Source organism: Falco biarmicus, chromosome 9 (assembly GCF_023638135.1).
Source record: "Falco biarmicus isolate bFalBia1 chromosome 9, bFalBia1.pri, whole genome shotgun sequence".
In the NCBI taxonomy this organism is placed as follows: Eukaryota; Metazoa; Chordata; class Aves; order Falconiformes; family Falconidae; genus Falco; species Falco biarmicus.
The window spans coordinates 4,176,205-4,203,700 of NC_079296.1; the positions used below are offsets into that span (position 1 = coordinate 4,176,205).

Genomic DNA, 27,496 nt, shown 5'->3' on the forward strand with positions numbered 1-27,496 from the left:
TGCTGGCTGTACCACTGGAGTTGTACTGAGCAGTCCTTATTTTTCAAGAAATGAACCATGACTTCCATAATCACATTCTTTGCGGGGGGGGGGGGGGGGGGGGGGGGGGGGGGGGGGGGGGGGCGCAGCTAATCAGGACATGAGGACTGGCTGAAAGGACAGGAATAACTTGGAACTTCAGGGCTGTTCAGTCAAATTCTTTTTGGTCTCATATTATTATAATAATGTGTGTCTACATCAGAGTTTTGATTTTCCTCCTCTGTTCTATTCTTTAATGTAAATGAATCTGCTTATGTTCTAGTGTTCTTCATACTGTCAAAAATTGCGAAGGAGTAAGATGGCACAGCATCTGGGTATTTAGTTTTGGGATTGAAGAACATTGCTGGAGCTCGATGTCAAAATGTTCCAATGGCTGGTGTATCGGAAAGGTGACCTTACAGGAATGATGCTGTCAGGTGCAGAGGGGGCCCACCCATTTAATGCCGTGGACTAAATGCACACGTGGTATTGAGGGAGTTTTTACTTCAGGAGAAGTTTAGGGTTTCTTTCCTGATTTTAGTTTTAAGCAGCATGCGTTTTTCCTAAGTGGCAATCAGCAGCATGGCAATACGATGCAGAAGTCAAGCTGAGCCCACAAGAAAACTACTACCTAGCATGTGTTAATAGCAGATCTGGCTGTCCCTTCTCTTCGTCTTTTTCTGCAACATCCATAGGAGTGGGAGTAGATGATCTTTTTTAGTTCAATGCCTAGACTGTTTGAAATTTTACCTATTGTACATAGGACAACAATTGTAACTAATGCCACTGCCCCTCAGCCTTGTTTAAGTTTCATAAAGGTTATTGCAGTATGAAGATAAAATGCCAAACTCCAAGGTCTGGCATCTGTCAGAACAAATGAAGCCGAAAGTCTTTTTTTTTTTTCCCCCCCCCCCCCCCCCCCCCCCCTCACACTTTCATTGTAATATATTTGAAGACATTCACAAGTTGAAAAATGGTTACTTCTTGTTTTGTGACATCTGACATTTGTCTTGCGATTGGCAGTGTGTTACTAGAAAATAGCTTACAGTTTCTCTCATGTTGTGATTGATGTCCTGTAAAGACAGAGTTATAAGAGTCGGATTTGAAATGCTACAGCTGCAAATGCCTTTCCTTACAGCTTTCAAGTAGTACAATCTATGGCCCAAAATATCCAAGTTTTGCTGTTGTGTAAGTTACCCTGATATCAGTGGAATAAATTAACTATTGTATATAATGAACACTGGTAAGATCTCTCTATATTTTGGAGATCTTTATATTCTCTGGATCTATTACAGATTTTTATAGCCTGTGCATATGCAGTCTGATGCAGTATGCCCTATTTATTTCGCACTTCAAATATGAAGGGTCCCTTGTAGAATAGTGCAAATATTCAATTTTCTGCCTCTAGTAATCCAGTGTTCATGTATTTATGTAATTAGAAAATTGAATGCCATACTGTTCTCAGGGGGAGAGCGGGGATAAAACACGAGTGTACTTTAGAGATTTAATGGCGAACTCACATTTCTCTTCTCTCCCATCTAATGCAATTTCCTCTGAATGTTATTTAGCATCCAAGGCAATTTCACATAGCCCTTAAGTTACCAGTCTGTGCACACGCAAAAAAATGACCAGGCACTTTATTCAGAACAAAAATGCTAATGCACTGATAATCTGTTCATCCTGTGAGGTAGCTTTCTAGCAAAAGAAACAATACATGAAAGGTAGTAGTTGATAGTTGTTTTTTTAATAGTGCTTTTCTATATATTCTTTTTAGAGAACAACACAGCACTCCCTGTTCCATTTATGACATAGTATATGAAGATTGCATAGCGGTGAAATATTTCGCATTATCAGACGCACTGGGTCTGGTATTCCTCACCGGGTGTAAGTCATCCAAGGAAGATTTGAGGCAAGCGAGCCCGGAGTTTCAATCCAGACATCCCCATTCCCTGCAGGCTTGTATTTAGCCTGAACGTGCCCAAACTCACTTGGTGGCTCCTTGTTTGATTTTGAGTTCTTCCTCTGCATAAAGCTGTTGTAGGCTGTCACCTGAAGTTTGTCTTCTGCCTGTCTGGATTGGGCTCGTGGCACTCAATTGCCCTCTGCCCAAATGCCCAACTCACGTAGTTACAGCCTTATATTTTGGGAACATTTAAGGTACACCATAGCAGACTGCTTCACTTGCCACCCACTTGTAGCTGCTTTCTTTTAAAACACAGCTGGAGGGGGGAGGTACTCAGCTAATTACACAGTTAATGTTCAGCTGAGAGACCCAAGTCCACCTGCTTCTGTATTGGTGGTCTCAGCTGGAGCTCCCACCCCCGTCCAGGTGACTCCTGTTTACTGGCTTTATCATCAGTCTCACATTCAGCTGGTCATCAGGAGGTCAGAGCATCCTTTCTGGAGATGGGTGACGGCAGTTTAGAAACCCTTGTGATGAGGAAGGATCTCCTCCTCCTCCTCCTCCTGCCTGAGGCCCACGCAGTTCACTGAACAGGGTAGGTGTATGTCTGCGTGCTCTGGGTGCTCAAGCCGGAAGGGGCTGAAGCCTCTGTGGTGATTCTGGGGGTTGACAAGGATGTTGCAACTGCACCACTGGATGTGGGAGCCCTTGAGGGCTGCGCCATGGTTGTAGGAAGAGCTGGCACAGGAGGAGCAGCAGCCAGTTGCATGGTGCCTCAGCTCTGCACTTGCTTGCTATGGCATGAATGACTTTCACAGTCACCGTCACAGCTCCTTGTTTCTAGCCAGTACTGTGTCTGACCTTACTCTGATCTCCGTCTGATGAACGGTGACAATCTGCTTCTAAATATTACCCTGTTCCCTCTAATTTGTTTTCTTTTCCATCATGCTTTGCTGTGTTTCCGCCTAATTCCACACTTTTGCTCCTTAGCTTGCCTAATAAACTGACATGGTCGGCTTGGCCAAATCCATTAGTTCAGCTTTCTGTGTTGCTGTACGACCGCTTCTGGAAGCTGTGTGCCTCCACTTTAAAGGTATCTATCCTGCGTCGTCCCTTTGAGGTGTCACCGTGCGTCAGCCTTTGCTGAGTCGGTGCATCAATTCAATCGTTTCAGTGTTGGTGGTTGCAGGACGAGTCTCCGCAGCTTTATGGGGTGGGTGCTGGCCCCCGGGCCTGCTAGCCCCTCTCCTCACGGGCCTGCGGATGCTGTGACTCCCACCGCGGGCTGCCTTTCATTTCCACAGCAGAAATATGTGATAAATGGCTATATGGACAGGCCCAGCCCTAGCAGGGAAATCATGTACGTCCCTGCCCGGCTTGGCTGCGGGGGAGCAGGGCCCCTGTGCCCACCGTGCTTCCAGAACCTTCCCTGAGCAGGCTGGGTGATGCAGGGGGGAGCAATGGCCGTGAGGGATGAGGTGCCAGTGAGGCCTGGCCCTCAGCGCTGGGCTCCAGGATGGTCACGGTGGAGGCCTGGGCCAAGTGGATCGTTTCCATACCCGTTACCGCCGCTGACTGTCGGCACATGGGAAGCAGATGGCAGGGACTGCCCGGGCTCAACATCGTCAGCGGCTCTGAGTGTGCTGAGGTGCTGCACAGTTCATTAGTTTGAAATGGGGAGATGAGGTTGAAATAATTGGCACATCTGTTGTGGGTTGTGCTTTTCTCCAGCTTCGATCCCCGCCATCGGCAGAGGCTGAGCCGAGCGGGGCTGGGAGCAGTGGATCTGATCCAGGGCAAATTCTTAGGGCACTTGGAGTCAGGGCCTGGCCAATATCGCTCAATCGCTATTAAATGGACCCAAATTCAGTAGTGATGTATGAATATCATTAGGAAGTACATCAGTACGGAGTCCTGGAGATAACGCCGAGGCCTGATGTGGAGGTGAAAGTGCTGGGTGCCGGTTGCTCCCCTGGCAGCTGGCACGGGCAGGGGGCTGCGGGGGCCCTGGGGATCACGGTGAGCTGAAGGAGCCAGCGATCTTCAGTGGAACACAAACACACCTTTAGAAAAGTGATTTTTTTAAAAAAAATTTTTCTTCCTCCCCTCTGCTCACCTGTTGCCCTCTGGGTTTTAATCAAAGAACTACTTCGTTTCTTTTCCTTGAAACTGGTGTTCTTGGAGCTTTTAACTTCGGCGTTTTTACCTTTGTTTTCCCTTTTATCTTTGTGCTTTTTCCTCCCTTATTGTCCTGATGGAGGGGAGCACTGAACTCTCTCACCTCCCCTCTGCTGATCCTGGGGTTGTTTTTTGTATTATTAAGAAGTTGGATCGTTGAACTCTGTGGTTCTCCTTGATGTTGTCAGTTTTGGGGAGGGCTGCTTTGCAGGGAGGCTTTGTCTGAAGAACTGGGAGCTCCCAACTCCCCGGCCGGGGAATCTGGTAGTTCAGCTCATCCTGCACCCGTGTCTCCGCTGGCTGCGCCGTGTTCCCCCTCCTCGGTAGCACGCTGTGTGCCCAGGTACCTCATGCTGCGTGTGGCTGCGGAGCAGGGCTGGAAGCCAGCCCCGACTTCGCACTACTTGATGCTGTTACCTGCAGCTTTTTGGTATGTGAGTGAATCTGCCAGCGTCTGCCGCTGTCCAAAGTTGTTGTGGCTGTTCTGATTTCTGCAGCAAACACGGGCCTCGGTATGGGTACCTTTGTATTATCTGTGGTTACAAAATTACTGTAAAAATCTTTCAATAGCAAAGGCAGCAATTAAAACAATGGCATCAAGTGCTGCATTTTAATAGCTTATATTTTTTTAGGAATAGCTGCTTTCTCTGCACTTGTGGCCATGATTATTTGCAGCACACTGCCATCCCTCCAGCAGCTTCCTTGTGTCCTGTCTTGCCAGCTTGCTGTCAGAAACAAGCCTTGTGCCCATCCCTCTGCCTTGCTCACCTGCAGCCTCGTGCCAGCCTGTTCTCCCAGCACATGTGCCAGTTTGCTGCCAGGAACAAGCTGCAGGTGAGCTGGCCAGGCCAGGAGACTCCACAGGTACTCTCCTGTGAGCTCAGCTCACGGGCGTCGGCTTTATCTTCTCTTTGTATTGGTGTTTCTGTCTTGGATCTGGTGGGACTGAGATGGCCCTTTGTATGGACTGGGATCGTTAACTGTGCAGTGCTCTGGACACTATCTCCCAGCTGTGCTGCCAGGCAAGGACTCGACTCCTCCCTATCCCTGACAAAAAGAAAGTGTGTGCCTACCCATTGACAGGCACTGGTCCCAGCAGCTTAGCCTGATGCTCCATCATGCTTTGCTGTTGTGCTAGTCACTTACTGATTTAACTATTGTGCAATACGAGATAGCTTTGTGCACAGTGGTAAACTTGTCCCGGCTCTGTTCAGGGCCAAGCTGCAGCAGCTCCAGGTACCAGGCTGTTCCTCCCAAAGATGCTGCAGTGTGCTTCTTGCTGCCCACTTGAGCAAGAACAGACTGCTCCAAGCACAAGCTGAGCTCTTGCTTTTCTTGGGTAATGACTCTGTTATATAGCTGTCGCCTCCTTTTGGGGATGCTGACTGGCATGACTGCTAATGCGCCTCTGCCTGCAAGTGCACACAGATTCTGTAGCAAGCACTCGAGTGTGTTCAGTGATTAGAAGCCTGTCCAAAAAAATGTGACTGCTGTCACCACCTGTCTTTGTGTCTGTGTCGAGCAGTTCTGCAGCTCAATTACTGGTTTTGTTACCTGTGTCTGCTTCCAAACTTGTTTTTGTGTGTGGGAGATACTTACTCCCTTTTTCTTTTGGTGCGTAGTTTCGGGAGGAGGAATGAAAGCACTATTCTGAGTCAGATGACTTAGCAGCAGAGGCTTCCAGCAGCAGCAGACCATGGGTGTGCAGAGATGTAGGATACCCCAGCATTAGCCAGGTAGATGAACACAGCCGAGACACTTAGCCATGATTTGCTGTGGCTTTGGCTAGAGCTCTGTTCTGCAGCCATCTTTTCTCCCTGAGGTGACTATAGTAATCTAGAAGTTAAGGTATTATCTACAGGTGCTGTCATGCTAAGAGGCTGCTTTTGCTGATACCCTTTCCTGCCAGCAGGCTGTTCAGATCTGTCTGGGTGACACTAAGAGCTGCCTGTAAGGAGATGATTCTAGCAAGAAAAGACGTGGTCCCCAGGTCTAGGCTACATGGTGTGTTCTAGATAGTGCTGGTCAAATGCCCGAGGAGCTGCTTAACCATTTCTGGTGGCAGCAAGGTTGGGAACCTGAGCTCCCAGCTCCTCTTCTTGGCTCTGGGAGGGAGTCTGGTTTCTGCTCTGTGGCACAGGTTTGTTGACCTTTCATTGCAAGGTACAAAGTACACTGGAGGCCAAACCAGTGTGCAAAGGAGCCGGCTCATTCCTGCCTCTGCTGTGCTACCTCGTGAAGCACGGCACTGGGGAAACGGGACTGCTGCTGGCAGGGGTGAGCGCTGGTTGTGCACGCCTGGCACTGAGATGGGTGTACCTGGACAGCAGTGGCACACTTTAGTCTTTGGATACCACCGTCATTGGCCGCTGCAGCTCGCTCCATGCATACTCCCTGCTTATGTTGTCTTGAAAGTGACAGTACGTGCTGGCGTGCGAGAGGCAAGGGGATGGCATCAGCTATTTCATTGCTTCAGGGTTCTCCAGGGGAAAAAAGCATCCTGAGGCTAACGTGTGTATGAGACGCTGCGAATTCGAACTGTTTGCAAAGAGGAAATGAGCTTGTTCAGAGCCTCAGACAGTTTCTGGCTTTCATGTTATTGGGGGGGGCGTGTGTGTGTTGATCCCACTCACAGAAACACGCAGTGTTAGGTTTGCCCAGCTCTAAGCAGAGGAGAGAGATGTTTACTGTTCACTCATCTGATCTAGCTGTATCTCCATCTTCAGCCCACTGCTGAGATTTCTTTGTGTCATAAGTATCTCTCCCATCGGGAGCCTCATTTTTCTGTCGGTCCTTGCTGGAGCAGTGACGTTAATTCTGTGCCACAGGCACGTGGAGTAGTTGTCCTCCCCTCTGCCCACCGGTTGCACTCCCAAGAATGCAGATGCTGCACAGGAGCTATCAGAGCCTCTTGGCCCCATAAATCCTGTGCTGGTGTTTGCCCAGCACCGTTACATTTCAAGGAATTTAATTAACTTTATTTATTGCCATCTATTTTTTCTCCGTAACAAATCTGTCCAATCTTGTGTCTGCTCTTGAATTATAAGGGAGAAGGAACTGTGATCAGCTTTGACAAAATTCTTTGATGAACATGCTATCATTTGGTTATCTACAATGTCAGCTATGTGCCATCTCTCTTAATAGAGAATTGCTTTTATTTTCAAGAATGAGCTTGTTGAACACTCAGCCCTGAATTAAGGTGTTTTGTTCAGGCTTTGGAAGCCTGTAAGGGGAAATGCTGGAAAGCAGGTTTGCTGTGAGTGCCAGAGCAGTATTCCCTCCCACAGCTCCAGAACGTGGGAGGCTTCCAACCCAGCACTTGTCTTCGTATCGTCCTCCTCGCTCTGCTGGGGCCCTGCAGCTTCCCAGGACCAGGAAATGTACTGTCTGTTAGATGCTGTCAACCGCTGTATTTAAGTCAGACTATCATTTCCCTTGTTCACAAAAATGTGAAAATTGGCATCAGCGTGCGGTGTTAAGGGGGGCACTATGGAGCACTGCCACTCTGCTTAAAAACAGCTTGTCCGTCCCGTCAGCAGCCTGCCTGCTCTTGGTTCAGCAGCTCGTGATGGAGACAGTCGTGTTCTTCACTGCCAGAGCTGTGCACTCTTCGGGGGACATGGTTAATCCCTGGATCATAGGAGGTTACAACAAAATGACCCTGCTCTTAGTCCAAATAAGTAACACTGACTGCAACCGAGACCTTACGAAATAACCTCTAGAGCTGGTTCCTGCTCTACACTGAGCTTCTGACTAACATCTGGGAGGGGGGACAAGCTTGAGGTTTTTATTTTAACAACAGAGGGCTATGAATAGCTGTACTGTAAGGAAAAAAAACCTCCTGTGGGAAATTTCTGGTTTATGATGACATTGTTTGTTTTTTTCAACCAAAGACCCACAAGTCTAAGCACTAATAATCTGTTTTTCAGCATCTCTAAGACAAAATCTTAGCAAATGGAGCCAAAAGTGTGTTTTGACTCAATATTCACATGGGAAGCTGAAATCTGGGTGGGTTTTGTTAGTGATTGGCATTTTGTTAGATAGTCTAAACTCCCTTTTTTTTCCTGAAGACATTTCGTTTAACCTCCTAACAGGTACCCTCTGAGAGCTGGAGGCAAGGGCTGCAGGCCACATGCAGCAGTGCTTGTGTGGACAGGGTGCCCTGGGCAGCAGAGGCTGGCAGGGGGCCTGGGCTGTCCGCAGGCGGCGGCTGTAGACCAGGCTGTCTGTCTTGCCGGCTGTTAGAGGATGGTTTCCCTGTGCGCCTGTGCGCTGGGATGCTGCTCCCCAGGCCATGTGGTTTGTGTAGGCAGTGCTGCTCCAGGACTTGCCCCACAGCTCCTGGAGGACCTGGCTGGCCATGGAGGGGACACAGTTTCAGAGGGTCATGTTTTAGCAACTCTTGTGCAGTGTAGAAGGCAGCAGACAACACATCTCTGCCTTGGTGAGGGTTATGAAGCTTTCTCTGTGGAGAGAGCAATTATTGCTGTGCCTGGAACGGGACCGATCCAGTTCCTTTGTGTGCTGCAGAGGTCCTGAGTAGATGAGAGATGGCATTTGGGCTCCTAAATACTGCTGAAAGCTCAGAAGTTAGGTGTCTACATCTGCCCAGCTAAGCTCAACTGCCCTCTGGTTGTTCCCCCATAAGGTGAAATTGATAAAAGTATTTATTTTTGTCTGACTGCATCAATGCTGCCTGTGAGCATTCTCCTACTTGCTTGGTTTGTTCAGGCAGGATGAGGTCCCAAGCCTCCTGCTAACCCTGCCCGAACTGCATACAGCCAAGCTCGTGCTGTTCTCAGATTATTTCTGCCTTCTTTACCTTCACTTCACCTTAAGCACACCAAGAAAAAAAAAAAAAAAAAAAATCAGCACTACCCAGATAAATCCATCTGGTCTCTGTCTCAGCCTCATTTAACCTCCCGTTGAAGAGACTGTATCACATGGTATTCAGCTGAAACCCATTACCTTGCATGCCCAAGCATATCATATTGAATTACCTTCACCCATAGGCCCAGAATGTTTGCTAATAGCTAATGGCATTTTTTAAGTTTGAGGTGATTTATTTGAACGTGCTTCTATTTGGTAGTGCAGCAGGGGTCGTGCGTCGGTGTCTCAAGCAGAGCCCAGTGAGGGAATGCCGACGGGCTCTGCGGGAGGGTCAGAGAAGCTGAAGGCAGGCTGGCTTCGCACCTCCCATGCAAGGGAGTATCGAGTGCTGACTTTTCCCAGTATTCCCATTGCTCACCACTGGCCCAGACAAAGCAAGCATTAGTAACTGGGAGTGGGTGCTTCTGGCCAGGCATAGCGGAGATCTGGGAGGACACAGCGCTCTGTGCACCCATCAGCCTGTTGTCACCATCCTCTGGGTGCCGGGGAGTGCGTGGTATGCCCATGTGCTTGGAAATTTCCTGGGAAAGAAGCAATGCGCCAGACTGCCCCCGCACACTGTTCCCTGCCCTCTGCCTTAACTGGCTCTGTGGGAGATAATTATTTTTTGCAGTTCTGATGGCAGAAGCAAGTTAACTTGTGTCATTGCTGATTTTTGACAATTTACTGCAGGTGTAGGGTAGAACTGGTATGAAATTGCTGTAAAGGGCAGAATGAAAAGCCTATAATGGTGATGTGGTGCAATTTTCACTCTTCTTCCTCTGCCTCATCAGTGGAAGTATAAAAGCCCTTTTGCAGGTCAGGGTCAGCTGTGCTAACAAGCCGGCAGCCAGCCCTGGATGTAATCAGAGTCCGGGGTGTGAGCAGCTGTGCTGGGGACACCAGCCACAAGGATCTGAACTACCGAGAAGCTATGACAGCAGTTCAGGAACGGTAGCTCAGGCTTTTGATAACTGGATGGTTTCTTTCATGCTGCAGAAGCCCCTTCCAGCGTGACACCCAGCCAGGTGAGTGCACTCGGGCTGCTGCAGGCCAGCGTGCAAATAGCCCAAGGACAAAGCACAGGGCCAGGTGCTGCCGGCGGAATGGGGGCTGTGGCTCTGTAAACCTCCAGGCTGACTTCATATCAGCTCAGAGAGGTTTCTGTTAAAAATCAATCCATCAGCCCCTCGCTGAACTGTTTGATCCTTGTGAGGCTGGCCTGGTAGTGGCTAAGCTGCCAGCAGCACTGTGTATGTGTGCAAATACGCTGCCCGTCACTCGCTGTGCAGCGGGATGAGGAATGGTCATCTTTGTGCCCCTCCAGCTCCCTGAGGCCAAGAGCAGTATGGCAGGGGATGCGCTGCAGGTGGGTGCTGTCTGCCTGCCCGCGGAGCTGACGGCTCCTAGGGACCCCAGTGGAGAGTGGGAATGCGAGTTACGGGCACAAACCCAGCTCCCTGACTTGTAGTTTGCAGAGTCTTGAACCTCATGTTTGTCTTCTCGTTAGCCCAGGTCCCCCCAGCACAGCGCTCTCCTTGCTTGGGGGTGAGGGAGGTCCATGGCTTCCAGGAGGAAAAATAGTGAGTGTAATAAATCAAAGTCAATCAGCTTGGGACCTCTGTTATTCAGGTTTTATTCCTTGAAGATGTGGCACAAAAATCAAATGGTCGAGGTTATTCAGTTATCACACGTACCACCAGTGGGGAAATCTGATAATGTAAAGGGCCTGCATCAGTATTATTTGTGTGAAGAGGAGCTGTGCCGCTGTCAGGTGGGAAGCGGCAGAAATCCTATAGGTGTTCAAGTCCTTCTCTCTCTTCTCCTCACCTCCTTTTTTAATAACTGAATAGCCTAATCTGATGTCTAAGATCAATAATAGCGCAGGGCACATAATGACAAACTGGAAAATGTTTTTGCCTGGGTGAAGGGAGTGCATTGCGAAACAGCCTGTGAGCAGCTTTCACCCTGGTACAGCCAGGCAGAGGTGGCACGGTAAGTGAAGCAGCGTGCAGCTGGCTCCTGCTGCACACACCTTCCTCCCCCAGTGCTGTTTATCTGCTCTTTCTCTGTTAACATTCTTAGCTGGTATTTCAGGGTAGTGTCTGGGAGCTGGCTGCGTGCTTCAGCAGCCTGCGTGCTCCTCCCGTGCTGCAGAGCTGGGGTGCTGCCCTCCGTGCGAGGTGCAGGCAGGAGGAGCTGGCCTGGAGCCTGCAGCCTTCGCCTCCCAGCCCTGAGGCAGGGTTGTTCACGTTGAAGACACGTGTTGTCCCTTCCAGCGCTCAGGGTGCTCTGACCCCTTGACATGCAAGGAGAGGTGAACCGGGCTGTGAGAGCTCTGCAGGGTCGAGGTGGACCTGGGGAAGGAAGCGCTGCCTGCGCGCGGGGGCTTTGCTGCTGGCCGTCTGTTCAGGTTGTGTGTTCTGAAGTGTAGCCCCGACTTCCAGCACAGGGGTGGTCCCTGCGGCCAGCATGGCTCTTAGGCGCTCAGTGCTGGTTATCTGCATGTTATAGTGTGGGGTGGAGCCTCTCTGTGTGTCATCCATGCTGGGGGCAACGTTCATTAATATTTGTTGTCTTCGACTGCTCAGCACGCCATGCCATGCAGCACGTGTGCATGGTGCGGCTGCAGCGGCTGCACCTTTGGGCTGACGGTAGCTGCTCCCTGGCACTTGTGTTGGCACATCTGCCAGCGGCTGAGAAGTGGGCTCCTTGGGTGGAGATTTCAGCAGTGGCAGCAAAGGCAGAGGGGGCGCGCGCTTGAAGTAGCTGCAGGAAGCTGGCAGCACCAAACATGGACTCTGCAATATTTATCTGCCCAGTGCCAGGCTGCGGCCTGCCGGCGTAGGGGAGAGGAGGAGGATTAGGGAATGTTATGCATAACATTTCACACTTCTTTGCAAAGTAACATTAATTACACCTACTACAAACTAATCTGCTGTCTGTTCTGTGCCCTGTCCCCTCCCTTCCCCAGGTACCCAAAGGGCCAAGGAAGTCACTACAAGCATCCCTTGCCCCAGCAGCTGAGCGCAGCCACCTCTGAAAGGAGGAGAGCACCTGCTCCGCAGCAGGCAGCCGCACTGGGGGAGTCCTGCTTGGCATGTCTGGGTTGAGCTGATCACGTACACTGAACCAAAGGAGAGAGATGCCCCATGCAGAAACCTTGTGCGAGTCCTCAGGCTGTGCAGGTGAGGCTGGAAGGTTAAAAGCAAGGCGAGTTTGTTGCTGGGAAGGACTGTAGCCTGTGTCCCCTGAGCGCTGCAATTGGCCACCCCGGGGGGGCTGGTTGTGTTCCTCCCTGGCAGGTCCGTGTCTGCGCGGTGCTGGGCTAGTGCTTGCTGCAGTGGGCTCAGGTCAGAGCATCTGACCATCTCCATCCCGGCTTAGGCTGCAGGCCAGCAGTACTGGTCCTTTCTGTGGGATGTGGAAGAGTGTGGGCAGTCGATAGACGTGGATAAAATAAAGTTGTGAACAGCAGCAGGAGCTGAAATAGCAACATCGATAGCAGTTTCCAGATAATGATCTAATTAGCACAAACAACAAGTTTCCACTAATGACTCTTGTTCTTCCAGCCCCTTCCTTTCTGCTCCCCTGTCATTATTGACTTCTCTGGCAGGGAGCGGCTGTGCTCCCCCTGTCTCTAGGGCCAAGGCTTCAGAGGTTTATTTACTGGCTGGCTTTGAATTACTTCTCCAGAGGATGTTTGCTCTGGAGCTTGGGCTGATGTGCGTGGGATGGCTGTGCGTGGAAGGGGGAGGGAGGAAAATCAGCTGTTTGGCTTTTTTAGCTTGCTAGAGGCCTTGGGAAAGTTGTGCTCCTATTGCATGTCCCCAACTGTAAAAATAAGGATGCTGACGCTCACCCCCTGTGGTGGAGGGTGGGAGCTGACTGCTCATGAAGGGCTTGGAAAGCCGGGAGTGAGAGGTGCTTGACAGGGGCAAAGATTAGAGGTTCCTGTCAGGGAAGCAGAAACACGCCGTTTCAGTCCTTGCCCTCCCTAGCTATAAGCCTCATCTCTGCACCTCCCTGCCTCTCCCCCACTGAAATGGAAAGGTTCTTTGGTGCCATTAAGGGCCCAGCTTGACATGTGTTGACTTAATGCTGTCACTTCCTCCGTCACTGGTGGCCACTGTGCTGGCCACTTTGTCCTCAGTTGCGTGGTGGGCAGGACCCTCGCATCTGCCTGTTTCAAAGGTGCTGGAAGCCTGTGGCTTCCCTGGGTTTGAGGTTCTCCGCAGGTGGTGGCTGAGGGTATCTGTTCCTCATCTGATCTGAACAATGGCTGCTCATTCCCCGGGATGTGTGAGGTGCAGCCGGTCCCGGTCCCTCAGGAGTGCTGGCATCCTGAGAAGTGAGACTGGCGATGAAAAGCTGTGCTACAGTCTCAGGGCAAACACACTGGGTTGGGGATGAAGTGGAAACTCGTTTAGAGCTTGTTGCGGGTGGCTGGCTCTGGAGAAAGGCAGCGCTGGGGTGCTGCATGGCGGGGGCACTCCTGGGAATGCCCACACTCACCCGTGGCTTGCGGCAGCCTGGTGTGTCAGTATTAGCCCAACTTGCTGAAGTTGAAAATGGAATTAGCTTTTTCCATGGCTGTTTGTGTTTCAGTAACTTCTCAGCAGGGGTTCTGAACCTGCGCTGGTGAGATCTGAGATCAAGTTAGGATTTTTTTCTTTTGTCTTAATCCCAGGAACAGGGTGTCCCCCAGGCCCAGCCATCCATTCGCATGCAGGGAGCACCCGTCCCTGTCGCGGTGGTGGCACAACTGGGGCTGGTGAGTGAGCGGGTCTCTGGGGGAAAAAACCCACCACACTCACTCTCTCACACTCTTACAGTCCCACTCCTGAAGTATTTAACTTGTTTCTGTTCTCTGAAGGTCTTTCAAATCAGCTTTAGCCTGGCACCAAGTAACTTTGCAGTGATGCTCTGCTCTGTGTGACATCCCACTCCTACCTGCCCTGCAAATGAGGACTGGAGTCTACTCCGGTCCATAAAATCACCCATCCCAAGTGTTTGATAACCAGGAATCTATCTGTAAGGCTAGCTTAAAAATCATGACACTTAACAGTTATTTTGGATGGTTATTTTTAAGTTTGTCCTCTGCTTGTTAAGGTTTCAGGGTGTCGCTGCCAGACTTTGCCCTGCATCTGGCAAGGGCTGGGACTCCCAGCACAGGGTCAGGAGAGCTGCTGGATTCATCCCTTATTTCATGCACGCATTTTATAGAGTTCTACTCTTTCTTTGGCCAGTGAGTTTTTCCTAGGATGGCCTTGCTCAGGTGCTGCAGTGTTTGCAAAGGCCAGCCAGCCTGCACACTGGTGGGGGGGCTCAGTGTCATGTGTCCAGTTGTGGCATCTCACAGCTGCCAGTTGCTGCTGCGGCAGTCAGCTTCGCAGGGGCGAGGGAGCGGGACCACAGCTGCACCATCTCAGCCTTGTCTGGGCAAAGGCTCTGCTGCTTACTGGGTTGTGATGGAGAAAATGCTGATTGGCACCATGCGCAGCCCACAGTCTAGTGACTCTTACTTACTAAGCTTGAAACAAGCCCTGTAAGGGTGCAGTTACTAGAATGTCATTACTGCTGATGAGTCTTGGGCTAAAAGGGCTCTCCAGATTAAAAAAAAAACCTCAAGCAAACACATCCGTAGTCCCCAGCCTCCCAGCCCCATTTTCCTGTTGTTGTTCTGGCTGCTGCTCTGCAATTCCGAGTCTCACTTCTCCCAGCCTTGCCCTGCTGCGGAGCGGTGCCGCTGCCTGAGCCTGCTGGGAGCGGCTGCAGCCGGGCGCCGGAGCCTCAGATGCTGGAAGCTGTCAAGTGCACAGAGATGTTCTGGGTATTTTCAGCTGAGAGTTTAGCTCTGCTCTGATGAAGCCCTAACAGCCTGCTAAAGAGGTTTTATTCAAATCAAGGTGTTCTTGACCTATCCTTCCTAGCAGCAGCTTCTGATACGCCTTATGTTTCCTGGGCTGGTTCTTTCTGCCTCTCTCAACCTTCAAAATCAACAAGGTTAAACTTGCAGGCACAAGAGCTCCCCAGCCCAGTCTGGTAACACCAAGGAGCAGAGATGGGTGGTGGAGCACGCACGACCTTCCCCAGCAGGCAGTGGGCACAGCACGTGGTGTAGGCAGTGGTGTTGCCACCGTGCCCAGTGGCAGGAGCTGGCCGAGGCTCTGGTGATCTGCAGCCAGGGCCAGTGGTTCAAACCTCCCTCGAAACACGGGTTCGGTGCCCGGGTGTGTCATGAAGAGGGGTCAGGCACTAGCGCTCAGGTAGTGCCTGGAGGATGCTCGGGGCTCTTGCAGCCATGGTGGGAAGCGCAGCAGAACGGCTGCTACCTGGGCCCTGGGGAGCCGCTGGAAGAGCAGCAGCCTGGGGACCTTCACCTTGAGGCAGGGCAGGGTGGGGTGTGAGAGCAGAACGGGCTGTGTTTGTGTTCTTGTAATGGCAGCGCTGCCTTGTGGGGCTCCTGCCCAAAAGGACCGACGCAGGTAAATGCAGGTGGTTGTGTCAGGTGCTTCAGGGTGGCCAGGAAGGGTCTGAGGGGGCAGATTTTAGCCTGGGTGGGTTTTGCCTTCCCTTGGGCAGCTGCCGGCTCCTGGCAGGACAGCAGCAGAGGGTTCTCCTGTCTGGCTTCCTGCTGGAAGCCAGCAGAGCCCAGTGACCAGCCTGGGTCCGGAGCCGCCGCCAAGCTGCTGCCTAAGCATGGGAACAGCCACAGGCGCTCTCCATATCCTGAGTCATTTTGATGCAGCCAGCCTGTCTTCTCCCTCTCCCGGAGGAGCTAATTATGGTGATGTTAATGAGGCGGAGGTGCTGATGCTGCCCAGGGTTTTAATGACTTTCCTCCAAGTTTTCTGCTACTTTTTCTGCAGTCAGAGGGTGGGTCGTTGGGGAGCAGTGGGGCACAGGCAGTGGCACGGCCTGGTGCAGCCCCAGCACTGCCATAGGCGGGTCGGTGTGCCCAGGCCTGCGCTGGAGAAGGCTTTCCGGGGGTGGCAGGAACAGTCTGGTGCCACAATTGCCAGCCTGCCCTCCCTGCCAGCAGTCACCAGGGTGGTGGTTTCCCTGGTGCTGAGCGAGCCCAGCCACAGTCCTCTGCCTGCCCTTGCTCCGGGGCTGCCTCAGTGCATGTGTCCCTGTTCTGCACCTTTGGTGCCAGGCAAAGCCGGGCTCTGTCGCTCGGCACGCTGGCTGGTGTCGGAGATGGAGTAGCTGTGAGCATCTCCTGCTGCCTCCTACAGCGCTGTCTCTGCTGTCACTGCTGCTGCTGCTGCAGATGCCCACATCAGGGATGGGCTCCTGGCCAAGCCTCGGGACCTGTGGGCTCCTGGAGCTGCTTGTCCCCTTAGTGCCCTGCCCCCCGCAGCTGTGCTTGATGGAAGGTGGTGGTCAGCCAGGCCCAGCTGAAATGCGACTGCAAGTAGCGTTTCAGGTGATCTGTCTGGGGAGACAGGTAAGACAAATATTTGTGCGTGCGTGTGGTCAGTGTGTGCCAGGCTGTTCTAAAAACTGGAAATGACTGAGTAGAGGTGCTGGAGCACTTACGTAAAATATCTAAATAAATCTTTAATATTTCTAATTGCAAATGTACATAAATTGCACGGCCACGTCATTTCTTTGAACACCAACAACTTTCTCTGTACATTATTACATAGTTTAAAAGGAGCTGAAGGAGATTCAGCAAACACTTCCACTTTGCTTTTTTGTTTTTAAACATACTTACAAAAAAAAGATTTTTCTTTATAAGAGGATATAAAACATAGCGACTGCTTATCAGGAACAAGTATCAGCCTAAGCAGATATACAGAGAGAGGTATATCTTAAGACACAGTGATGTATGATAAAGGAATATGTGAACATGGAGACTGCACTCTGGGGGACCGGTAGCTGATGCAGAACCACACGGCATTTACAGCAGTGTCACAGCTCAGGTGGTCTGGGAAAGTCAATGCTGAACGTGACACCCTCTTCCAAAAGGTGGTTGTTTCTGAATGTTGTGTGACACCCTCACAATTGGATTTAGTTTGTAAAGCCAATGAGCTGTGTGTTAGCCTGCTGCTGTTGTCCCCCCTCGCCCCCCGCATGTAGTTTTCCCAAGGGAAAAGGAAAAGGCAAGAGTTACCTGCGCGGGGGTGGAGCAGGGCACATGCCACATGTCTAAGCCTTGTGGCTGAGAAGTCCTTGATGAGTCAGGGGCCCACCTGGAGATGGGCAGTGTCCCTTCCCATGGCCAGTTAAGGGATCTCCTGGTGGCCACAGAGCCATACGCTGACCCCAGTACTGGCCAGGCTGGAGGCCTGGATTGCTTTGAATGCAAACCTTGGGGGGAAGGCTGACCCCGACAGCCACTGCGGGTGGGAAGGACGGAGTGCTGCATGGGAGCCCTCCCACCCACCCCAGGGACAGTGTCACAGCTGTTCCCTTCAGACTTTCTGCTCTCCAGGCAAAGGTACGTGCTACGGACGGGGCAGTGACCTTGGTGGAGCTACTGGACGCTGCTGGCCACAGGCGCTGCTGCCAGCAAGGGCTGCTCCCCTGCCCTGGGATCGCTGGGGGAAATGAGCCTCTTGCAGATCACATCTATGAGCCACAGCTTGTGGCTGTCCTGGCTGAATGTGTCAGTGAATTTTCCATCTCCCGTGACCAAAAGTTCTCTCCTTGTTCATCACAGAACAGGCCTCAGTTAAGTTTTCTATTGCATCTGGGTATGGACATTAGTAACAGGGAAAAGCCTATGAGCGCTCTAAACTTTGGAAATGATTGAGTACTTGCCGATTGCTTCCCTAGGAGAGCCCGTGATGCCTCGCTTAGGTCCAAGAAGTCCCTTCACCCTTTAGGAATATTTGTAGTAGCAGAACTTGCGTCCTGCACCCTGCAGCAACTTAAGGGGCTGGCTCCTAGGCCAGAGGATTCAGCGTGTTCTCACAGTGCAATCAGTGCTTTACAACTGCAAAAGCAGAAAACAAAACCAACCAGATTCAAATGACGATGCAGAGTGACGCAGGACTCTTTGGATGGTGGTAGGATTTGCTTAAACTGGTGCAAAAGGGGCTCGTGACTATACTGTAGTATTAGTTGGCATGGGGAAGGACTTAGGTCCCTCTGGTCTTTTGGCACTGAAGCCATAATCCCTGTCCAAAATGATGGTGTTTACAGTTCGCAGAGACCTTGGGATACTATTCAGTCTGTTTCATCCCCCTTTACACAAAGCTTTGCTCATTTTTCAGAAGCATTCACTACAGTTTAACAAAACCCCAAATCAAAACTCTTAAAACAGAATCCTTGAGGTGGGCCAACTCCAAATCTGGATCCCTGGTGTCTCTCCCTTTCCCTTCCCTCAGATCCCCACGGGAGGCAGTTGCAATCATAACCTCTGTCTGGATCCAGATTTGCTAGCTTGAGTCCACCTCTCCAAAACAGCAGTGAGATACAGCCAAATCCTGACCGAATAAGCAGCACCAGAAGTAAGTTACTATATACAACTGTTAGTGAGATAGATACGGTACAGTAAACACTGAAAACATTTACAAAAAAATATTAAGACTTGTATTAAGATAAAAATCTGAGTGTGGGTTTTTGTTTTGTTTTGTTACACTTTGACCAGTTTGCACAAGAACAGCCTCTTACTGTAGAAAGCACAAGAACGAAAAAGAAAATGGAGCTGCTCACAAAACATTACGGATAGTGGTTGCTTTGCTCTGGTGCTGCAAGCACCTCTGGGGATTGCCTCTGGTATTGCTACGCCAGGTACCAGGCCCGAGGCCACATCGGTAACCCGGCCGCGCGGGGCTCGGGCGCGCTCGCACGCTCTTGCTGGCTCCCTCGCGCTCACGCACGCACGCGCACAGGCGTGCACATGCACACACACACACGCACACACACATATACATGTACAGTTCATAAATAACAGAAACACAAACTGAAGCAACAGAACTGAACTGAGCCTGGAGCTTAAAACCTACCCTCGGACCTTCTTAGGGGAGGGTGACGTTTTGGTCCAGTTGTTGACAGTTGCAGGGGAAGGAAACGGGCCAAAAATGGGGCAGGGGGGTGGAGGTGGAATCTGTACTGTAACGAGACTTTGTCCTGATTTGAATTTCTTTTTATACTGGCTCAGGAAACTAAGCAACAACTCCAGAAGGCGTTGGCACTGGAACTTCTGAAGATTTTTTTTTTTTAAATAACTCGCTGTGGAAGGATTTAAGCGTTTCTGCAATTTCAGCAGAACAATGTGTGTTCAGTAATTTGCACGTCTGAGGTTAACCAGGAGTTTCTGACAGATCAGGGTGAGGGGGAGCAGTGCCTTGGCTTGTGGTTGAGAAGATTAAGATATGCTGTGCTTAGCTTCAGTACTAAACAATTGTTTTGTGGGTGTCTCTTTTTTCCCAGCGCTACGGAAGAGCACTGACTGCACCCAGAATTAATCCCGTGTACGAATGGAAACATGCTGCTGGTGGGACGCCTGCCCCCGCGCCCTGCTAGCGTTTCCATTCCTCTGTGTTAAGTCTCTCATGAAAAACTTCCCGTCTCTCGCAACACAAATATTTTGGAACTCAAAAACAATCAGCTCTAGACATACATCTCAGGGCAACAGCGGTTTAAAATAGTCTTTTTGCAGGGTTCTTAGAATGTGTTTGACTCTGAGACAATGGCAGATGTACGTGTACGTACCCAACGCTTCACAGTACCCTGTATATTCCTAACCTGTCTGGGTCTTTCTCCAGTTGTAAACCATGTCAGTTTTGTGAGGTTCTTCAAAGCCATCTGTGCTAGTCTCCAAAATTCAAAAGGTGACTGTACTTGTCATAAATATTTAGTTATTACTTTTCTCTGAGGAGCTCCGCTTGGGGTCTGCTGTGACTGCACCACTCTGCAGGTGTTGGCGGGGTGTGGAGACCTCAGTGCAACACGTTCGCTCCTCCAAGGACCGAGCCGCACCGGGCTTGGCCCAGGGCTTCCAGGGAACAGAAAAACGGTTAGGAAAAAAAGCATCTTTAATTTTGAGAACAATTGCGTGTGGAAGAATGCTGTTAATGAGCTTTATGGCTGTGGGGCAGCATGGCAATGCAGAGCTTACTGGCAGTGTCCTGCTCAGGCAGCCTGGGTAGTGTGAGGCTGGAGACGGTACCTAAGCTGTGCAGAGCTCAGGGAACATCCTAGTCCCTTTGACTGTACATTTACACATGGCAGGAGGAGCTAGGACAGGCGTTGAGCAGTGTATTAAACTTTAGTGGGAGGAATAGGCAGATGTCCTGTACACTGTACACTGTCATCCGTGTCTCAGAGAAATCTCTCTGGCTCTTGGTACGAGTGACCTGCTCTGAGAGTGGGAGTCATGAAGTACTAACTTAAAAAAAAACACAAACCAACAAACACACCGTGGCGGCAGGTCAGTGGCACAATCCCCCGTTAAGGAGGTGACCCCTCCGCTGAGCACAACGTGTCTGAATGTGCCGAATCTGCGTGTTTCAGCAGTTAGGAAAGTCTAATCCTGGCTTATGCCTGCACAGTGCTCCTGACAAGGGGGCTTTCGGTGGTGGCTGCTGTTCTTGTTGGTTACTCCCTTATGACCATGTTTTACATTCTTCAAGCCGGTTAATTTCCATGCAGTGCTCATTCCCAATTTAAAGAGGACAGTATTCCAGAAAATGGGATCTTTTTTTTTCTAATGCATACTGTGAAAGAAAAGAGATACAATTACCGATCTTCATGGTTCTTCAGGGCTTTTTCTTGTTTCTTTGTCTGTTTTTCTCCCCAGAAATAGTAAAAATCTCTGCACAGAGCATTCCATCCCCATAACGAACCCTCTGTCAAGCAAGAAGCTGGCCATTTCACGTAGCCCCTCGCTCCCCCTCTACCACAGCGGGCACCAGGAAATCCAGCCCCTGCACCTCATTCACAGCTCGGGAACCAAGCTCAGGCAACACTGACTTTATTTTGTGGCTGGAAGTGTGTGTGTGTGGGCCAGCGCCCCGGGGTTATTGCTTACAAAGACTCTTCCCCAATACTTGTGAGAGAGCAGAAGCTGTAGAGAGAAATCAAGTTGCCATTCACCAGGTGCCAGCTCCACCCTCCACCTGCGTGCCAGAGCCCTGGGCTTGCTGGGCTCCCCGGGCTGTCCCGGGCCCCGGAGCCCCAGCAGTGCCTGCCGTGCCGTGCCCTCCGCTGCCCTGCCACCGTGGCTCCCCACGCAGCACCCTTCTGGCACAGCACCCTTCTGGCACGGCACCCCTCTGGCTGCCACCACGCACAGTGTGCCCTGACCTTCCAGCTGCACTGCACTCCCTATATGGGCGGAGTTAATTAAACACTAATTAGCTGCGTAAATGCCCTGTGGACAGTCGCCCGCTGTAAAAGTCAGTGGCCTCACAAAAGCCACAGGAGGAAAGACGGCTGGGCTCAGCTCGGGCTTTGCTTTGGGAGAGGGCTGTGCTCCATGGGGAGTCACAGGAGGAGCGGGCCAAGCTCTGCTGCCATCCCTCGTACGGCTACATCCAGCAGCACACTTTAACTGGGCTTACTGGGCCACTGCCTGCTGCAGGCTCTGCCCAGCTCCCTTTATTTCGCTTACTGCAATGACAAGGACATTATTCCTTGCTGGGAGGGGTGAGGCGTATCCTTTGGGCAGTTTAGAAGGAAAAGGTTACTTTTGTTTAAACATTAAACACTGACTTAAATCCAACAGTGACAGCGATTCTCAAATATATGTTATTTCCTTATGCCACTCATCTCACACTCGATCTTTCCGTCCCCTCAATGTGCTGGCATTAGCATCTCCCACAGAGGCTCAGTCCAGCGCGCCGTCCGCAGTAAGGAGCTGGTTTCTCTGGGGGGAGAGAGCAGCCGTTCTTTGAAGCCGCGGCTCACACCTGCTGCTGCACGGTCTCTCTGGCCAGGCCTCCTCTCCTGCGGCAGCACCCTCCACGGGTTAACAATTACTGCTGTTTCTGAATTCTCCATTCTCTGTAATCTGCAATTTAGTTGGGTTTGTGGGGGAGATCCCATTACGTGTCTGCATGCTGTACCTCTCTTTCAGCTGAGTAAGGGCACTCATTAACCGTGCGTTGGCAGCATCCAAGGAAGCAATGCGTTTCTCCTGCGAAACAAACGGGCAGAGGGGGACAGTCAGTGCAAAGGCATGGAGACCTGTCTGCCTGTGATGCCAGGGCTTGTCCTGAGACAGCGACCCAGAGGCCTCCTGGACCAGGACCTTTCTCTCTGGCATGCTTAGGGGTGGGGTTTGTAAGTGCTACACAGCGTTTTTTGAAATCTGCTGCTATTAGCAGGCCACCAGCGTACTTTGCCTGTGCAATGTGAGGAAAATTCATTTTAGCATCCTGAAGAAAATGGAGATAACATAGTTCCTCTAATTAATTCTTCAGTTATACTGAAATTCATTGTACTGTTTGCTCTAACTGCAGCTAGAAAGATGGTAAGATTCCTTTTCTAAACCCATTTCTCCCAAGATAGTTATTCCTGTTAGCATTTAATTGATTTTGTTATTGTAAATTAATAGTTAAATGACATGTGGCCTCCCAAGATGGCTTTGATGGCAACTCTCACTGATTACAGAATCCTAAGGATGGAAGCAAGGGCTTCCATGCTGCAGCCTGATTCTGCCACTCCTGCTCTTTCTGACACTGAACAAGTCATCCTCCTGCCTGCCATGAGCAGAAGGGAACAGAACAAACTCAGAGTGACCCAGCAGCTTGTGTGTAACTTTGAAGGTCCACGTCTGAACACATCCAACACTATTGTACAGTCTGGGATGACAAAAAGAGAACAATGCAGACTGCGCAGGGCTCACGGTAAAAGCCTCACATGTAACGCAGGAGGCAGCAGGAGACAGGGCAGCCCGTTGAGAGCCGCTGGTGGGCTGCGCTCTGCACCCCTGTGCCTGCGAGGCTCTGCCATAGCGCAGAAGGGAACATGATTTACTAGCTTTGAACAAATTACAGAAAAACAGTGATTCTTTTTACAAAGTTACTACCGTCTCATCTCCTTTTTAATTAGCTATACAGTAAATTAGTCATGAGTAGTGACTCACAAGTGATTAATAGGGTTGTTAAGAGCAAGCCTATCACCTAGCCATGACCTGCAGGAAGGCCTAGCTGCTGAGCCAGTCTCCGCCCGGACAAATTAGAAGATTATGGGTCAGATTCTTTTCCAAGCATAGCGTTTTCCACCCATCATCTGATGCTCCTCTGCCATTGCAATCTACAGCAATAACTGAGCTTCCCACTGCTGCAAGCCACAACCTAAAGGCTGAAAAAACACGCTGGCTTTGCTCCGGCCAGGCTGTGTCTTCCTTGTATCCAGGTCCTGCAAGCATGACTGGAACATAAAGCACGAAGCAAAGCTCTGGGGACCTCAGACCGAGCCAATAAGGGTATGATCCTTCCACAAATGTGGGCACGATCCTTCCACAAACTGCCACTCCCCACATCCTCTGCGTCGCCTGCCAAGCTCCAAGGATGGAAACAGCTGTACAAACGCGGCTGCTGTGACAATAAATCACATCCTGCTGAAGACTGACTGGCTCTGTCACTGACTGCAGTTTGGTGCTGACTCACCCACGCGCACATCTCACCACCCTTGAGCTGGCACCGCTGCATGTCAGGGAGGCTGCGTGTTGTAGACTCACCCTGAAAGGGGCTGCAGCCCTTGGTGTCGGGGACTCACCTGTGCATCGATAATCTTCTGCTTGGAATCCACGGCAGCCTGCATTTCTGCATGGTCCTTCTTTAACTCCTCCTCAACTGACATCAGCCTAGGAGCCGAACAGACAAGAAAAAAAATTACGTTTGTTGGGCTCTGCTAAGCCCAGCTATTAGTCTCATATACGTCTAAATCAGCCACCCAGAGTGAATGATACAGATCATGTCCTCGTTTAGTCCTTGACACTAAGGAAGCAAAGGGGTGATGTACAGCTTTGAAGCACATAGGAAGACATGTGAAATACTGGAGAAGTGAGTTTACAGATGGACAGATGGAACTGGCCTCACCTAGCAGCCCCCATCACCCACACCAGCTCACACCATCTCCTCTGAAATTGCAGTGCTGAGGCACACACTGCGGTGCTCCCAGGACCCGCAGCTGTGTATGCCAGCACAAAGGAGACAGCCACTGGCACTACCTCTTATACACAAACCAATAATTTAGAACCAGTCTTTTTTCTGGCTCTTACTCTTCTCTAAAGATCTCCGTAGCAGGCTGTCCCAAAGCTTAAATGATACAGAACAGTGAAGGCTGACCCGTTTATGAGGGCTGACTAAAAAGCACTAAGTTGGCTTGGCGCAGACAAAGCTGAGACTAGCTGCACTGCAACAGTCTGCGTCCCCAACAAATGTAAACACTACATCCCACTGAGCAGGAGAAAGGGATTTATAGCTAGGAGTAATGGGATGGTGAGGAGAGCTTTAGCTAAACATCAGGAAAATAACATTTTGATTGTTCCATCTACTGCTCATCTGAACAGAGGAGCAAGCCTGCCAGATCCTCCAAGAACCGGGGCTGGCTGCCAGCTCTCCCCTCCTGAGGTTTTGCCTTTGTGAATCAGGAAAATGTCAGGATTTTCCTTGTCCCAGGTAACACTGATGGTGGGACCCAAAGAGTCAGGGCTTGAAATCCACCCCAGGGGCTGTAACCCAGAAGGGCAGGAAGTGGATAAATGCTGGAAAATCCACATGGGAAACCTGCCTGCACCTCCAAAGAAACCTGATTCTCCGGAGCAGGGGTCAGCTCTAACGCCAGCCAGGCTGCCTGCCTTCCTGTCATCTCCAGCATTCCCATCTCCTCTGTACCTGCTGATGATGCCCTTCATCTGGATCTCCTTATCCTCCTGCTGTCTCCGGAGCCGCTCCTCGCTCTCCTCCAGCCTGGCCTGGTACTCCAGCATCAACTTCTGCGTTGTCTCCTCCTGGCATTTGAAGCGAGTCTCATACTCCTCCAGCTTCTTGTTGGAGATGCGAAGCTTGTCCTGCAGCACCACTAGGTCCTGCTGGTACTACAGCACGCAAGGACAGACACAGGAGGAGAAAACACATGTGGCATGTTACCTAGTAGGGTTTTGCCCTTGCCAGGGTTTCCCCATAACCTGATTATACCCCTCTCCTTGCACCAGACTAGCTGCAAACCCGTATCAGATAACCCTGCTTGCCGACACCTCCTCTTCAGTCTTCTCCGCACTGCGCTAGGAGCGATGCTGCGTTCCACTGTCGGGCAGGTCACTGGCAGGTTCAGAGAATGGGTTGTTAGCAGAGTCTGGCAATTCACACGGGCAATGCAGGTTAGAGCGAGTGCATGGCAAATGCGCCTGGCATCTTCCTCACACTAAGCGCAGGGCTAAACACAGGCAGGAGAAGCTGCACTGGTGGGATTTTGGGTTTACACGTGAGCTCTTCAGTCTACAACATGGAACATGGGCGCTTTGGGCATGCTGGAAGCCAAGCATGGACTGTCAGTGCTGCCTGCCTCCTGCCAGGCTCTACAGCAGCCACAGATGTCAGGCACTGCCATCCCGCACAAAGTGGTCACCCTCCGTCAAGGCAAGGGCAACCGGCCGGCAGGAGTGGGGGCAGGCAGCACTACCGCCTTTGGGGGCCCAGCAATTTAGACAATGCAATCAGATGTCAAAAAAGGGTTCGGTCTGAGAAGAGCTGCTGTGAAGCCAAGACCCCACAGTTGGTTCATTCAGATCAAGCTAAAAAGCAGCAGTAGCAGCAGCATCACATAAAGCAATTCAAAAATTAAGAGCTTGCTTAAAACTGGGTTCAGCTATTGCAGAAGCACAGCATTCGGTACAACTTGCTTTGCTAAAGGAAAAATCCAGCGTGTACATGTACAAACACCACCACCCCCACCACTACCCTCCCCCGGTCCTTTAATTTCAAAAAAATATCTTTGGAAATAGCCTTTTAAAAGCAATCTCAACTGGAATAACTTCAGAATAATTAACATGCAGCCGATAATTTGACAAGCTGCTTCTAAAGAGTTAGATATGGGAAAAAAGACTCACGTGAGTCATGAAGTCTATTACAAAGCCACGAATGTTATTCATGAACTGACAGAAACATGCTTAACTGCCTTGGCTTGGCTAGCTGCAGATTCCCCTTCAGCCACCGCCACCTGTATACGCACTCGAACGAAGGACCTGGTTGTGTCCAGTGTTGCTCTGAGTCCTGCTGGGCAGCCTGACTGGCAGCTCAGTCTCGGTGAGCAGGGAAGGCAGCCAGGCTGCTGCCTGTGTACCCGTCACCTGGACCCCAGCCCACGTAAATCCACCTTGCTTCCCTAATATCACTCCAACTGACTGCTGACAGCAAAAGTAACTGTTAATTCCCAAGGACTGAAAATTTATGATGCTGATGGTCTTTCCTGAGTTGCCAAAGTATTTGAGCCACGGCTGGCAGACGGGCAGGACCTGCAAAATCCTTCTGCCTGGGCAGGGACAGGCACAACAGATCATGCTGTTTTTCCTTTAGCAAAGCCTTTACTGCGGCACTGAAACGACACAGTTTGCACATGTAACCTGGAGCAATGAGGGAACACAAACGCCCACACAGTTGCACAGGAGCACTGAAGTCAGACAGAAGGCAGCTGCTTGAACAGGAAAGATTAAATACCTACCCTAGCCTTAAAATAGGAGCAGCGTAAGTGAGCTCAAATGATAGCAGGAGAGGCCTCAGAGACCGAAGGAGTCGCTCCTGTCTCTAGAACACTTGTCTCATTCTCGGTTACCATTCACCTCTTACAGGAATGGGGAGAGAGATCATGCTAATGGTGATCTTTAATGTCAGTGACTGATGCGACAGCAAAGTAACGGAAGATGCTGCATGGGCATGAGACAGCAGGCTCCTGGAGGGGGGCTCCCTCTGAGCTTGGGACAGGGACTGCTTTGCTGCTGCCCAGGTTTGTAACCCCACCACGGTCTACCCCGAGCAGGGCCGGTGCTGGCGAGTCCCTCCCCACACAGGACGGGGGGCCTGGCACATCCCGGGAGCAGCGGCCTCGCAGGCTGCCGCAGGAATGGAGCAGCCCTGAGTGCCCACCTGGTAAAAGCTGAGCCCGTTTCACAGGAAAGGGTGCCAGGAAGGGGACTAGTGACAACACTTGGCACGCACCGTGTCCACACCGGCGGGCCATCTGCCTGCCTGCAGGAGCTGGCAGGTGTGAGCTGCAGAAGGCCAGCGCACGTTTCTCAGTGTGGTCCTTCGGCATTTCACCTCACCCCAGTTCCACTGCGAGAGCAGAGCTTGCCGCTGTCTCTCTGCTGCAGACCCCAGTGAGCACCGAACCCTTTCACAAGCCCCAGTGCGTGATGTGCCAGCCTGATGCCGCCTTCTCTTCCATTTGCTGCCTACTGCTGCCTCTGCTTAGGCGGTAGCCAAGATTTCTGTACCTCTGCAAAGCCTGCTAAACGTGTGCACTTTTCTGTGCAAGCTGCTATCTGATCAGTACACGTCTGTGTATTTACAGGAATACCCAAGGAGCTGAAAACTGGTAAGAAATGGGCTGAACGCTCACAAA

General features: G+C 51.0%; 1 protein-coding gene across 1 annotated transcript in view; it reads right to left on the reverse strand.

Moving 5' to 3' along the window:
* Positions 1-16,514: 16,514 nt before the first annotated feature.
* Positions 16,515-27,496, reverse strand: part of DAB2IP (DAB2 interacting protein) — a 167,549-nt gene continuing 156,567 nt past the window's right edge. Inside the window, 3 exon segments of the mRNA XM_056350811.1 lie at positions 16,515-22,064; positions 23,651-23,738; positions 24,772-24,974. Of these exon segments, the coding sequence (XP_056206786.1) occupies positions 21,897-22,064; positions 23,651-23,738; positions 24,772-24,974 (459 nt within the window). The 3' untranslated portion in view covers positions 16,515-21,896.